This window comes from Nicotiana sylvestris, chromosome 6, assembly GCF_000393655.2.
Source record: "Nicotiana sylvestris chromosome 6, ASM39365v2, whole genome shotgun sequence".
In the NCBI taxonomy this organism is placed as follows: domain Eukaryota; kingdom Viridiplantae; phylum Streptophyta; class Magnoliopsida; order Solanales; family Solanaceae; genus Nicotiana; species Nicotiana sylvestris.
This window is the reverse complement of record NC_091062.1, coordinates 70,068,627-70,085,164: the sequence shown is the minus strand read 5'-3', so window position 1 is coordinate 70,085,164 and position 16,538 is coordinate 70,068,627. Positions and strand designations below refer to the sequence as shown.

Genomic DNA, 16,538 nt, shown 5'->3' with positions numbered 1-16,538 from the left:
AAAGTGCAATAGAGGTCATCAGCCTAAACTATTAGCCTTTTTAACCACTCATTGTTCCAGTCTGATAAATATGATGCTCGTTTCGGAATAAGACTAGACACAAAATCATTTCTTATTGACAATGTCCAATTGAGCAAGCAAAAATTAAGTGGGATTTTTAACAAAAATTAAGTGGGATTTTAATCAATGGAGGGAAAGTAGAAGAGAGTATCTTTGTTCATTATTTTTTAGGATAGTTTGGTTTTGAACAGAACTTAGTCACAGTGACAGAGCCACTGTCACGACCCAAATTTCTCACCGTTGGGACAGTGATAGCGCCTAACATTGTACTCGCTAGGCAAGCCAATATTTCAGAATATCTTACCTGTTTCCCTTATCTTTCAAATATTTAAGACTTAACAAAATAAAATAGTGGAAATAAATGCGGGACAAAATAGTTTAAAAGCTTAACTTTAAGCAATAATGAAAACCGAAATAAAATCCACCCAGAACTGGTGTCACAACTCACGAACGGTCAACGAATACTACAAATAATGGTTATGAATGAAATATTTACATTTGTCTCAAAAGTAGATAAAACATAAATGAAATAGTATAGAAGGGGACGCCAGGGCCTGCGGACGCCTGCAAGACTACCTTGGGTCTCTGGAATGCAGCAACAACAACCAACCTCTCGATCAGCCACTAGCTCTGAAATCTGCACAAGAAGTGCAGAGTGTAGTATCAGTACAACCGACCCCATGTACTGGTAAGTGCTGAGCCTAACCTTGACGAAGTAGTGACGAGGGTACAGCGGGGCATACAACATATACAACCTGCAACAGTTTATACTAAACAAAATTGAAATACAGAATGTAATAAAGCAATAACTGCATTAAATAAATCTGGAACCCAACTATTCTACTAGTATTCAGCTATAACCAATCCTTAAGGGTGTTTCAACATCACAATAATGGACCTCATCAGATATGAACACATAACAACAACTGATGCGGCGCGTATCCCAATCCTATCATATAAACAATAACGGTATCAATATTCACCCTTATTCCTCCTTGTTGCGGCGTGCAACCCGATCCCACCTGTCTACCCTTATTACTCCTCAACACATATCACCCTTATTCCTCCAGTTGCGGCCCGCAACCCGATCCCACCTGTCCACCCATATTACTCCTTGTTGCGGCGTGCAATCCGATCCTACCAGACAATCACATTTCACCCTTATTCCTTCTATTGCGGCGTGTAACCCTATCCCAATATATATATATCAACACCAATCACAAATGAATAAAGACAAGTGTTTCCTAGGTTAATTCAAATCCTCCAATATACTTATACCGCAATCCACACAATGGAATATCACTACGATTATGAAACCTCACCAGGGTAACTACTCAGCGAGACTAACCAAGGTGTACCATAAGGCACGAACAAGCCAATATAAGCCAACAGTGTAATAAAATGAAACCGTGAAATAATTAAATACTTCAATAAAGAGAACAACAGTTAATATGAAGCAATTAGGCATGGAAACATTTATGAGCAAGTAGCAGTTAAAACATGGAAACAGTTATGAGTAAGTAGCAATTAAGACAGAAAATAGTATAATGGGGAACGAGGAAGGGAAACAGCTGAAAATGGTAATTTGGTGGCGCATAGGTACTCGTCACCATACCTATACGCCACAAACATGGAATTTCACATAGCAAATAAGTCGGGAATTCCTATTCCCTCAAGTCAAGGTTAGACCAAACACTTACCTCAAGCCAACGGGTATTTCAAAGCTCAACCACCACTTTACCTCTCGATTCCACCACCAATTCACTTGTATCTAGCCATAATTAACTTAATAACATCAATAAATGCTACAAAAACCAATTCCAATGCATAATCATAGATTTTCTAACATTTTTTCCAAAAAGTCAAAACCTGACACCAGGCCCGCTTGGTCAAAACCCGAAGTTCGGACCAAAACCCGATTACACATTCACCCCCGAGTCCGGAAATGTAATTGGTTTTGGAATCAGACCTCAATTTGGGGTACAATTCCCCAAATTTTGAAATTCCCAAATTTCACCCAAAACACCCAATTTCCCTTGAAAATCCCTAGATTTTGTGATGAAATTTTGCAAAAAGATGAAATAGATTGAAAGAGTTGAGTTAGAAATCACTTACCTATGATTTGGAGAAGTTTGGGTCTTTGGAAAATCGCCTAGGGAGGTGTGGGGTTTGAGAGAATTGAAAAATGGGTGAAAATCCTGTCTAAGTCCCAACTTAACTGCTGCAGATGTCACAATTGCGACTGGAGCTTCGCATTTGCGAAGCTCGCAAATGCGAGAAAGGCATTGCAACTGCGAACCTTCCGCATTTCTTCTGCTATAGCAAATGCGACCTTTTGGCCGCAAATGCAAAGTTTCCCCTACCTTGTTTCCTTCGCAAATGCAAATAAAAGTTCGCAATTGCGAACATGCCCAGGCCCAGCTTTCTTCGCATTTGCGATGGAAGCCTCACAAATGCCAAGCCTGTGAAGCTCGCAAATGCGTAGCCTGATCTCGCAATTACGATATCAGAGGCCTGCAACTCTGCTGAAGCATACCAGCAAATTCCCTAAGTTCAAAATCACTCTGTAGCCTATCTAAAACTTACCCGAGCCCTCGGGGCTCCAAACCAAACATGCACACAAGTCTTAAAACATCATACAAACTTGCCCGTGCGATCAAATCGCCAAAATAACATCTTAAACAACGAATTTAACACCAAAACTCATGAAATTCTCAAGGCAGTTCAAAATTTCTAATTTTTCAACCAAAAATCCGAATTACATCAAATCACCTCCGTTTTTCAACAAACTTCACAGACACGACCTAAATATTATATCAAACCTATACCAGGCTCCGAAACTAAAATACTGGCCCGATACCAAGAGGTCACACACTATTTCCATTTCTAAAATCCTTATATTTTCGGCAAATAATTTTCTTCAAAAATTCATTTCTCGTGCTAGGAATCTTGGAATTCAATTCTGGGCATATGCCCAAGTCCTATACTTTACTACGGACCTCCTAGGACCGTTTACCCAAAATATTGATCGAAGTCAACTAAAATTATCTTTTTAAGTCAAAAATCATTATTTCTTCAATTTTTCACACAAAAGATTTTTGGTATCATGCCCGGACTATGCACGCAAATCGAGGAGAGATAAAAGGGGGTTTTCAAGGCCTCAGAACATGGAAACGGATTATAAAACAAAAGATGACCTTTGAGTCATCACATTCTCCACCTTTAAAACAACCTTTCATCCTCGAACGGACATAGAAAAGTACCTGAGTAGATGAAAAGATGGGGATATCGGCTCCGCATATCAGACTCGGACTCACAGGTAGTTGCCTCAACAGGCTGACCTCTCCATTACATACGAACCGACGGATAACTCTTCGATCTCATCTGACGAACCTGCCGGTCTAGAATAGCTATCGGCTCCTCCTCATAGGTCAAATCTCTGTCCAATTGGATAGTGCTTAAGTCTAACACGTGGGATGGATAACCGTGATACTTCCAAAGCATGGACACATGAAACACTGGATGCACAACTGATAAACCTGGTGGCAACGCAAGTCTGTAAGCCACCTCTCCCACACGATCAAGGATCTCAAAAAGTCCGATGAACCGAGGGCTTAACTTGCCCTTCTTCCCAAATCTCACCATGCCCTTCATGGGTGACACTCGAAGCAATACTCGCTCTCCGACCATGAATGCTACATCATGAACCTTACGGTCGGCGTAACTCTTTTGCCTGGACTGAGCTGTACAAAGTCTATCCTAAATGATCTTAACCTTATCTAAGGCATCCTGTACCAAATTCATACCCAACAACCGAGCCTCCCCCGGCTCAAACCACCCAACTGGCGATTGACACCGTCTACCATATAATGCCTTATTGAGAGCCATCTGGATGTTTGATTGATAACTGTTGTTGTAGGCAAACTCTGCTAACGGTAAGAACTGATCCCAAGAACCTCCAAAGTCAATAACATATGCTCGGAGCATATCTTCCAAAATCTAAATAGTACGCTCGGATTGTCCGTCCGTCTAAGGATGAAATGGTGTACTCAACTCGACCCACGTACCCAACTCACGCTGCACTACCCTCCATAAATGCGAGGTAAACTGCGTACCTCGGTCAGAAATGATGGACACAAACACACCATGAAGATGAATGATCTCACGGATATAAATCTCTGTCAACCACTTCGAAGAATAGAAAACTGCCACAGGAATGAAATGCGCTGACTTAGTTAGCCTATCCACAGTAACCCATACTACGTCGAACTTCCTTTAAGTCCGTGGGAGTCCAACAACGAAGTCCATAGTGATACGCTCCCACTTCCACTCAAGAATTTCAATCTTCTGAAGCAAACCACCAGGTCACTGATGCTCGTACTTTACCTGCTGACAATTTAAACACCGAGCTACATATGCAACAAAATCCTTCTTAATCCTCCTCCACCAATAATGCTACAGCAAATCCTGATAATCTTAGCGGTGCTCGGATGAATAGAATACCGGGAACTATGGGCCTCCTCTAGAATCAACTCAGAAGTCCATCCACATTAGGCACACAAACACAACCCTGCATCCTCAAAACTCCATCATCTCCAACTGTATCATGCTTGGCACCACCATGCCACATTGTTTCCCTAAGGACAAGCAAATGAGGATCATCATATTGCCAATCTATGATACGCTCAAATAATAAAGACCGAGCAACTGTGCAAGCTCAAACACATTTGGGCTCAGAAACATCCAACCTCATGAACTGATTGGCCAAGGCCTGGACATAAAAAACAAGCGGTCTCTCACTAACTGAAATGTACGCAAGGCTGCCCATACTGGCTGACTTCCTACTCAAAGTGTCGACCACCACGTTGGCTTTCCCGAATACAAGATGGTGATATCATAGTCTTTCAATAGCTCCAACCACATTTTCTGCCTCAAATTTAGCTCCTTCTGCTTGAACAAATACTGTAAACTCTTATGATCTGTGAACACCTCACACGACACGCCATATAAATAATGCCTCCAAATCTTCAGCACGTGAACAATGGCTGCTAGCTCCAAATCATGAAATGGATAATTCTTCTCGTGAATCTTCAACTGCCGCGAAGTATATGCAATACCCTTGCCATTCTGTATCAACACTGCACCAAGTCCAATACGAGATGCATCACAATAAACGATATGTGGCCCTGAGCCTATGGGCAACACCAACACCGGCACCGTAGTCAAAGCTGTCTTGAGCTTCTGAAAGCTCTCCTCACACTCGTCTGACCACCTGAACTGGGCACCCTTCTGTCAACCTGGTCATTAGGGCTGCTATAGATGAAAACCCCTTTACAACCGATGGTCATAACCCGCCAAACCCAAGAAACTCCGGATCTCCATAGCTGATGTGGGTCTAGGCCAGTCCTTGACTGCCTCAATCTTCTTAGGATCCACCTAAATATCCTCTGCTGATAAAATGTGACCCAAGAATGCAACTGAACTCAATGAAAACTCACATTTCGAAAACTTAGTAAACAACTGACTGTCTCTCAAAGTCTGAAGAATGACTCGAAGATGTTGCTCTTGCTCCTCTCGGTTGCGGGAGTAGATCAAAATATCATCAATGAAGACAATCACTAAAGAATCCAAATAAGGCCTGAACACCTGGTTCATCAAATCCGTGAATGTTGCTGGTACATTTTTCAACCCGAATGACATCACTAGGAACTCATAATGCCTGTACCGAGTGCGAAAAGCTATCTTAGGGACATGAATGCCCTAATCCTCAACCGATAGTAGTCAGATCTCAAATCAATCTTTAAAAACACTTTGACACCCTAAAGTTGATCAAATAAATCATCAATCTTCGGCAATGGATACTTGTTCTTGATGGTGACTTTGTTCAACTGCCAATAATCTATACACATCCTCATCGATCCATCTTTCTTCTTAATGAACAACACCGGTGCAACCCAGGGCGAGACAATAGGTCTAATAAAGCCCTTGTCAAGAAAATCTTGCAGCTGCTCATTCAATTCTTTCAACTCTAGCGGGGCCATACGGTATGGCGGGATAGAAATGGGTTGAGTTCCTGGAGCCAAATCAATGCAAAATTCAATATTCCTAGTGGGTGGCATCACCGACAGGTATGCAGGAAAAACCTCGGGAAACTCCTGAACAACTGGCACAAAATCAATAGAAGGAACCTCAGTACTAGAATCACGAACATAAGCCAAATAAGCCAAACACCCCTTCTCGACCATACGTCGGGCTTTCATATAAGAGATAACCTTATTGGTAGAATGACCAGGAGTCCCTCTCCACTCTAATCGAGGCAACCCCAGCAATGCTTCGGTCACGATCTTAGCATGACAGTCCAATATAACATGATAAGGTGACAACCAATCCATCTCCAAAATGACATTGAAATCCACCATATCGAGAAGTAGGAGGTCTACACTAGTCTCAAGACCCCCAATAACAACTACACACGAATGATAGACATGATCTACTACAATAGAATCACCCACCGGCATAGACACATATACGAGAGCACTCAAAGAATCACGAGGCACAACCAAATATGAAGCAAAATAAGAATACATATAGGAGTATGTAGACCCTGGATCAAACAGAACTGAAGCATCTCTACTACAAACCAAAACAGTACCTATGATAACAACATCGGAGGACTTAACCTCAGAACTGGCTGGGAAAGCATAACATCGGGCTGGGCCCTACCACCCAGAACTTTTCTCTGGGACGGCCTCCTGCTAGCTGGCCTCCATCTCTAGCGGCCTAGCCTCCACCTCTAATGGCCTGACCTCCACCTCTAGCGGGCTGACCCCTACCTCTGGCTCCCTGACCCCTACTTATAGCTGGCTGGGCAAGCAGTGTCAGAATTATGGCATAAGAACTTTGCTGCTGCGACTGAACACCCACTAATCTCAGACAAGCCCTCCGAATATGACCATACTCACCGTACTCAAAACATACATCTGAATACTGTAGCTGAGAAAACTAAGATTGACCCTAGCAAGCCGGCTGACCACAATAATAGCTCTGAAGAGGAGGTTCTCTGATAGGAGCTGGAGGTGCACTATGAGCTGGTTGTCCTAAAGAAGGTACATAAGGACCACGACCCCCTGAACCTCCATGAGATGCCTGAAGTGCTAAATGAAACGACCTGAGTTGATGGCCCCTACCAAAAGAATCCTTGTCTCTAGATGAGGCACCACTGAACCTACTAGAATGACGAGGCCTCTTGTCAGACCCCTGACCACTCCCCTGAGATAGAGCTACCTCAACTTGCCAGGCCACATTGGCCGCATCTTGGAAAGAAATCTCGCTCCCTGTCTCCTTAGCCATCTGCAATATGATAGGCTGAGCGAGTCCCTCAATAAACCTCCTCACCATCTCTCTCTCTCTCTCTCGGTAGAAAGTATAAGAAGAGCATGACGGGCCAAGTCAATAAATCTGGTCTCATACGGAGTGACGGTCATAGAACCCTGCTGAAGGCGCTCAAACTGCCTCCGATAGTCCTCTCTCTAAGTGATAATGATAAACTTCTCTAGAAATAGCTGAGAAAATTGATCCCAAATCAAAGCAGGCGACCTAGCTGGTCTAGCCAAACAAAAATCCCTCCACCATTTCTTGGCGGAACTTGATAAGCGAAAAGCAGCAAAGTCGACCCCGTTTATCTCTACTATCCCTATGTTCCATAGAACCTCATGGTAACTGTCCAAATAGTCCGGGGGATCCTCTGAATATGTACCGCCATAGGTAGTAGTGAAAAGCTTGGTGAACCTGTCCAACCTCCGCAAAGCATCTGTAGATATAGCTGCTCCATCGTCGGTCTGTGCTACAACACCCGGCGGGACTACCCCAATTTCTAAGCTGCTGGAGTCTAAAACTGGGGAGCCATCTGCTCCACAGTGTGAGTATCGGGAGTCTATGCTCCTACCCTACCCCGAGAGATGGCTGGTGCTACAGGAAGTATGCCTGCCTGAGTAACACTCTCCATAAGGTCCACTAGACGGACCAAAGCATCCTGAAGTACCGGGGTTGCTATGAACCCTTCTGGAACCTGAGATGGCACTACTGGAACGGTCTGGGCCGGAACCTCATCATACTCCATATGAGGCTCAGCCGCTGGTGCTGTTTCTCGAGCTCTAGGCTGAGCCTTGCCCCTACCTCGGCCTCTAGCACGGCCTTAGCCTCGTCCTCTGCCCCTCGTAGGACTGCCACTGGGGGCTCGAGCTGCTGATTAGAGAGTTCAATTACCGTTGAGAGATCAAACCACACGACAAAGATGAATAAAAGTGAAACTTTTCCTAACTCTGTAGCCTCTGGGGATAAGCACAGACGTCTCCGTACCGATCCCTCGGACTCTACCAAGCTTGTATGTGAATTGTGAGACCTAAGCAACCTAGAGCTCTGATACAAACTTGTCACGACCTGAATTTCTCACTGTCGGGACCGTGATGGTGCCTAACATTATACTCGCTAGGCAAGCCAACATTTCAGAATATCTTACTTGTTTCCTTTATCTTTCAAATATTTAAGACTTAACAAAATAAACCTGCGGAAATAAATGCGGGAGAAAACAGTTTAAAAGCTTAACTTTATGCAATAACGAAAACTGAAATAAAATCCACCCATAATTGGTGTCACAATTCACGAACTGTCTACGAATACTACAAATAATGGTTTGAATAAAATGTTTACATCTATCTCAAAAGTAGATAAAACAGAAATGAAATAGGATAGAAGGGGACGCCAGGGCCTGCGGATACCTGCATGACTGACTTGGGTCTCCGGAATGCAACAACAGCAACCAATCTCTCGATCAGTCACTAGCTCCGATAGTGTAGTATCAGTATAACCGACCCCATGTACTAGTAAGTGTCAAGCCTAACTCGAAATACAGAATGTAATAAAGCAATAACTGGCATTAAATAAATCCAGAAACCCAATCGTTCTACTAGTATTCAGCTATAACCAATCCTTAAGAATGTTTCAACATCACAATAATGGACCTCATCAGATATGAACACATAACAACAACTGATGTGGCGCAAATCCCGATCCCATCATATAAACAACAACGGTATCAATATTCACCCTTATTCTCCTTGTTGTGGCGTGCAACCTGATCCCACCTGTCCACCCTTATTACTCATCAACACATATCACCCTTATTTGTCCTGTTGCGGCACGCAACACGATCCCACCTGTCCACCCTTATTACTCCTTGTTGCGGCATGCAATCCGATCCCACCAGACAATCACATTTTACCCTTATTCCTCCTGTTGCGGTGTGCAACCCGATCCCAATATATATATCAACACCAATCACAAATGAATAAAGACAAATGTTTCATAGGTTAATTCAAATCCTCCAATATACTTATACCGCAATCCACACAATGGAATATCACTACGATTATGAAACCTCACCAGGGTAACTACTCAGCGAGACTAACCAAGGTGTACCATAAGGCACGAACAAGCCAATATAAGCCAACAGTAAAATAAAACCATAAAATAATTAAATACTTCAATAAAGAGAACAACAGTTAATATGAAGTAATTAGGCATGGAAACATTTATGAGCAAGTAGCAGTTAAGATATGGAAACAGTTATGAGCAAGTAGCAATTAAGACAGAAAATAGTATAATAGGGAACGGGGAAGGGAAACAGCTGAAAATGGTAATTTGGTGGCGCATAGGTACTCGTCACCACACCTATACGCCACAAACATGGAATTTCACTTAGCAAATAAGTCGAGGATTCCTATTCCCTCAAGTCAAGGTTAGACCAAATACTTACCTCAAGCTAACAGGTATTTCAAAGCTCAACCTCCGCTTTACCTCTCGATTCCACCATCAATTCACTTGTATCTAGCCATACTTAACTTAATAACATCAATAAATGCTAAAGAAACCAATTCCAATGCATAATCATAGATTTTCTAACATTTTTCCCAAAATGTCAAAAACCGACCCCGGGCCCGCTTGGTCAAAACCCGAAGTTCTGACCAAAACCTGATTACCTATTCACCCCCGAGCCCGGATATGCAATTTATTTTGGAATCCGACCTCAATTTGGGGTCTAATTCCCCAAATTTTAAAATTCCTAAATTTCACCCAAAAACACCCAATTTTCCATGAAAATCACTAGAATTTGTGATGAAATCTTGCAAAAAGATGAGATAGATTGAAAAAGTTGAGTTAGAAATCAATTACCTATGATTTGGAGAAGTATGGGCCTTTGGAAAATCGCCTAGGGAGGTTTAGGGTTTGAGAGAATTGAAAAATGGGTGAAAAATCCGTCTAAGTCCCAACTTGACTATTGCAGATGTCGCAATTGCGACTGGAGCTTTGTATTTGCGAAGCTCGCAAATGCGAGAAAGGCATCGCAATTGCGAACCTTCCGCATTTCTGTTGCTATCGCAAATGCGACCTTTTGGTCGCAAATGCGAATAAAAGTTCGCAATTACGAACATGCTCAGGCCCAGCTTCCTTCGCATTTGCGATGAAAGCCTCACAATTGCCAAGTCTGTGAAGCTCGCAAATGCGAAGCCTGATCTCGCAGTTGCGAGATCAGAGACCTGCAACTCTGCTGAAGCATACTAGCAAATTCCCTAAGTTCAAAATCACTCTGTAGCCTATCCAAAATTTACCCGAGCCCTCGGGGCTCCAAACCAAACATGCACACAAATCTTAAAACATCATACGGACTTGCTCGTGCGATCAAATCGCCAAAATAACATTTTAAACAACGAATTTAACACCAAAACTCATGAAATTCTCAAGGTAGTTCAAAATTTCTAATTTTTCAACCAAAGATCCGAATTACATCAAATCACCTCCGTTTTTCACAAATTTCACAGACACGATCTAAATATTATATCAAACTTGTACCGGGTTCCGCAACCAAAATACGGGTCTGATACCAACGATGTCACACACTATTTCCATTTCTAAAATCCTTATATTTTCCAGTAAACAATTTTCTTTAAAAATTCATTTCTCGGGCTAGGGACTTCGGAATTCGATTCTGTACATACGTCCAAGTCCCATATTTTACTACGGACCTCCCGGGGACCGTCGGAATACGGGTCCGGATCCATTTACCCAATATATTGACCGAAGTAAATTAAAATCTTCTTTTTAAGCCAAAAATCATTATTTCTTAAATTTTTCACACGAAAGCTTTTTGGTATCGCACGCGGATTGCGCACGCAAATCGAGAAGAGATAAAAGGAGATTTTCAAGGCCTCGGAACACAGAAACGGATTCTAAAACAAAAGATAACCTTTGGATCATCATAGCCACAAGATTATAGCTAGTGGAAAGTGAACCTATGACCTTACAAAAGATTTGAAGCCCCTGACCACTAAGCTCAATTTTGGGCTTTGGCAAGGGGATTAAAACTTAATATATAGAGGTGAAATAATATATTTTGCTTTATATATATAGTGTAATTTTTTTACGAATGAGGTTCGGGTGTATCCCCTTCCGCCCCCTAAATCTGCCCATGCCAAGGGTTCGTCGGATTATACTGTGTAGCTGAGTAATTTTTAAAAAAAATATGTATATATACTATATATTGACACCCCTTGATTTTTGGGTGAGTTTATTTCTTTATATTTTGATTTCTTTTAATGAAAATTTTGTCTCTGCCACGTAGATGAGATTAGAGAGAGGGGGGCGAGATATATCTTTAAAAAATTGTGTCTATCTTTTCAAAATTTTCAACAAATAAAAGACGGTTCTTAAAAATGAAATGTTTGGTAGGAAATTGCTGCACCAATATCAAGTTGTCAACTTTTTAATTGCTTAAACAATTTTGCTAACATCCCAGCATCATTTCTTGGAGTAACTTTGTCGGTTAGAAGTATAATAGATATTTTTTCCATCTTTCGTTCTCCAATATATGATACCTTAGAAAGACCTAGCAGGATAATCAAAAGGCGAAATATATAACGCGACCCTTTAAGTTGTCGTCAACGATCAGCCAGATATTTTAATTGGCTCATTTATCATTGAAACACTTTAAGTAACATTCAAGTGCAGCACACCAGATGCGTAAGTTATACTTGACAATGACGTGTTAAATGAGCCAATCAATGAACGACACGTGTAATTCGTAATTAAAACTTAACACATAATTTAAAAGAAAAAGAAAATAAATTTAAAGAAGGAAAAAACCCTTCCCCCCCCCCTCTTTAACTTCATCTTCTTCCTTCCGGACCAAAACCAGCGTCATCCCACCCCATTCATCTTCTTCCTTTCGATCCAAATCAACCTCTTTCGATCTCACGCAATTGACCCCAACTTCCATCACCTTCATCTACACAATGATGTTCATAGGAACACCAAGATTATAGCTCGTAAAATGGACTCCATCGAACTCGTACTACCGATGATATTTTCAATTTCTTTCTTTTTCTTTTTGCCATTTTTTTCTTCCTCTTCTTCTTCTGGCCATGTTTTTATAGATTCTGGCGTTTCTTTTTTAATCCAAATATGAAATTTTTGTTGTCACAAATGCTTCTCAAAAGAAAAATGATTTGCTACTGTGTGCTTGTGTGTGTTTTAGAATGTGTTCGGCTCACTTGTTTGTTTGAAGAAGAAAAAATGGTCTCTTGGCAAAAAATCTGATATTGAGAGGAAGAGGTGTAAAAATTGGAGGAGAAAGGTGTGAAAATTAGGTGGGGTCCATATTATTTAAGAAAAGAAAAAGGAAAAACCTAATTTAGGTAGGCAACTCGCGTCCACAGAGTGTATTTCACGCGATGGAGGCTGACATAGCCGGGTGTTTAATTAATTTTCTTTTGTGAATAAATAAAGTGTCTAGCTGAAAATGACCTCAATTAAGGTATTTAATTGATCGTTGAGGAAACTTAAAGGGACGCTTTATATATTTCGCCTAATCAAAACCTTGACAAAAGGTGCGTCTTATCAAAGCTATTGCACCTTTTCTATTCATACTTGAGAAACAAATATTTCTGTAGTTGACGTGCACTGATCATCCTCGGAATTCCACACGCAAACTCAAGCAATAGCGAATGAAGCACGCTCAAAATTGGGAGTGCAACAAACTTCCACACCAATGTATTTTAGCTAGACTCATCTCAGCTTATCAAGAATTCGTTTGGCCATAGATTTTGACGAAATATATTTGGGGTTTTTTTGTTGGCAAATATATATTTAGCCATAAATTTTATCTATTTTGATAAATTCACAAAACCCAAAATCAGCTTGGCCCAAAATATCACTATTACATTTTTCTAAAAATTGCTCTAAATTTTTGTATTTTATAAAAAAGCTCATCATTTATTATTTTGTAACAATGCTACTTCGTCTTTTCAATCACCTGATAGCGTATTATGTAGTTCATTATAAAAATAATAATTTTGTACCAAATTTATTTATGTTCATGACTATGGTTTGCGATAATATAATGAATGTTATTAATAAAGGTAATGTTGGGTATTTTTAATATTTTTTAGAACTTGTTGGTATAAGTTATGTTTCTTGTTTTTCTCAAAAAAAAAGGTGAAATATGTTTTGAAAACTTATCCAAACACATTTTCATCTTCAAACCAAACTTCACCCAAATCAAAATTTTCAAAATAAATTTGAAAATCATTGTCTAAACGCGATACCTAACCGAGTTCAACTTAATTTGACTTGGTTGAGCTTGCTCGAACTTGATTTGGTATCGTAACAAGTTTAATTGATTTTGACAAGACTCATCTTGAATCAATTCTAAAGTCTACCAACACAACAGGTCTATTTTACATTTTCCAAATATCATTCTTCTGCCGTGCCAAAAAAAAAACAAAAAGAGAGCCAGAGGACATTCAATTATTAGCTTTTCTTCTTAGCCTCCAAGACTTGGCACATGTAATAATTTCTAATATATCTCTATTATCATCTTAGTGAATAAGAGCCTAAGTAAATACAAATTTCATTTCATGATCAATAAAGCTGCATTTTCTCTATTCAATACATCAAAAAATTTCCCCACGAAGATGGTCAATCATTCATGATCCCCTTGAAAGTTTTATCCTTCGGTTCACTTCCTTTTCCAATTCTTCAATCCCCCCTACTTCTTCCAATTCCTGCACCAATCACCATTACACTAGTTAGTATTTCCTAGTGTCATGTGTAATTTTTAAAAAGGTTATGAACATGAAGGGAAGTGTGGGGAGTGGAAAAGAGTAGAGAGAGCACCTTTGGTCCTAAGAACAAACCATATGGGACACCATTGAACTTCTCTGAGTGATGGAGCTGCAAATATCAAGAAATGAATTAAGGAAATCTTACCAACCAATTTAATACTATTAATATCTACTTAACAATCATGCTAACTCTGATTAGATTAATTAAGATCATCTTTTATAAGCCATAGTTATAGTTTAAAGCATCTTTAATTACCGAATGAGCTGCGGCCACCTTCCTTAAATAAGGTACATTGGCTACAGGTCCGACGGGGAATCTCTTGTGAACCAAACCATCGTGAACGAACATGTAAGCCATCCCAAATACTGTGATCCCTAGCCCCTGCATTACAAGGCATTTTTTTTTTATCAACTTAATGTGTTGGGCTTCTTTCTCTATACCTCTCTTCTGATCAATGTATTTACACTAGTAAGTCTTTATACTATACATGGATAGTAATCTGATCCGCATAAAATATTCCAGACCGCTGTTGGTAAGGATTAAAACCACACTAAATACTGAAGAGTGAGTGAAATAAAACATACAGCGCCGAAGCAGAGGCCAGGAATGAGGCCTTTATGGAAGAAACCGTAGTTGAGGAGGGCTATTGCTGGAACGGCGTTGACTATGGCAAACACATCGTTCATCTCGAAAGGTCCTTCTCTTGGTTTGTGGTGTGACTGCAACAATTTAAGGTAAGAGAAAGGATTTAATTAAGTTGAGATTTTTTTTTATAAAATTAGCATAGTTTAATAAGCATTTAAGCTCCAAATAAGCAAATTAGAAAGTAAAACACAAACCTCGTGCATGTGCCAAAGAGAATCGTGCCAAAGCGCTCTATGAGCCCACCTTGCCCAAAACTCCATTCCTACCTGAAATTCGAACAACATCCAACTTCGTCAACCATAAATGACTCTCCTAGTCCTTAATTGCTACTCCTCTTTCAATTTTATATAAAACACATTAGACATTTTTCCTTATCGATATGACTTGCAACAACTCTTTAAAAGTAGTCTAGTTGAAATGATTCATACTCCTATATGTACGTTTTGTTTCATAATCACTATACTAGTGTCTAAGTTTTAATGTAGTTCAATTATATGATATGGACAGGAGATAATGTATTACCAGACGCTAAAACATAGTTCAAAAAAAGAAACTTACAGCAGCACCAACTGAGAGAGCAAATGTACCAAACATTTCAGTTAAAGGCATTTCTCCACCCTACACCCAAACAGAATATAAAAAAATAAAATAAAAATTAAAAATCAGAAAAAGGAGAAGAAGAGTGAAGTGGGAATTAATTATGGAGTGCTTCATACCTCCATTTGCCACGAAAATCTGTAATAGACGGCCATAATAGCCAAGGAAGTAATCCCAAAACTAGACATAACCGCAGCCAAAAGATAAGTAAACCTCTCCGATTTTTTCCTAGCCAATTTTTCCGCTAAACGCGTCGCTGAGATCTGCTCCTCAATTTTCAATTCAATCTCCTCTGTCCCAGTCTCTAATTGAGCATTCAACTTGTCAAATTGAGTATTCAACTTTTCATCCCCCAGAACAAAGCAAACTGTGAAACTGGGTTTTCTTCTAGACCTGAGAATTGTGCCAAGATTACGAGAAAAGGAAGAGATTGGGAAAACCGGATTTGGGCCAAGAAATGGGCTGTGACGGAAATAAATGGTTTGTGAACTGGAAGTAAAGGAAATTCTGGTGGCGGCCATGGAAGGTTGACAAATTAATTAAAGAGTCTCTCTCTCAAAGTTAGCTAGTAAAGCGTTGAGAGAGAGAGAGATAGAGATAGAGATAGAGATAGAGAGGGCAATTTAAGGAAGTGTATGTGCGAGAGTGGACGAGAATGCAGGTTTAAGGGACGATAGCCACAAGTTCAGTTTGTGGACTCCCTTTGTGTTCCAATGCTTTTTTTTTTTTGCAGTCATATTACGTTGCTGAAGGTGCTGGAACGTTCAATTTGCCACTGGGGTATTTGAGTTTTTGGTGCTGTTTTTCAGAAATACTACGGGATTGCCACTTCCATCATTTACTCTCCTTGTGTTTTAAAAACTTAAGACATTACTTCAATATAGAAGGGCCAAACGAGCGGGTCGGGTCAGATATTGTTCGGATTGAAAACGGGTAATAAAAACGGATAAATTATCCAATACGATCTATATTTAATACGGATAAAAAACGGGTTAACCGACGTATAATATGGGTAACCATATTATTTATGACTTCTTGCATATGATCACTTTTGGGAG

General features: G+C 40.3%; 1 protein-coding gene across 1 annotated transcript; it reads right to left on the bottom strand.

Annotated features, from left to right (window-relative positions):
• Positions 1–13,810: 13,810 nt before the first annotated feature.
• LOC104229839 (beta-carotene hydroxylase 2, chloroplastic-like) lies at positions 13,811–16,237 on the bottom strand. Its single transcript, XM_009782556.2, has 7 exons — positions 15,600–16,237; positions 15,442–15,501; positions 15,078–15,149; positions 14,823–14,957; positions 14,494–14,619; positions 14,290–14,346; positions 13,811–14,177 (listed from the first exon to the last, which is right to left on the bottom strand). Exons 1-7 carry the CDS (start codon positions 15,999–16,001, stop codon positions 14,100–14,102), a joined length of 930 nt encoding a protein of 309 aa, XP_009780858.1. The 5' UTR covers positions 16,002–16,237; the 3' UTR covers positions 13,811–14,099.
• Between the last annotated feature and the right edge of the window lie 301 nt (positions 16,238–16,538).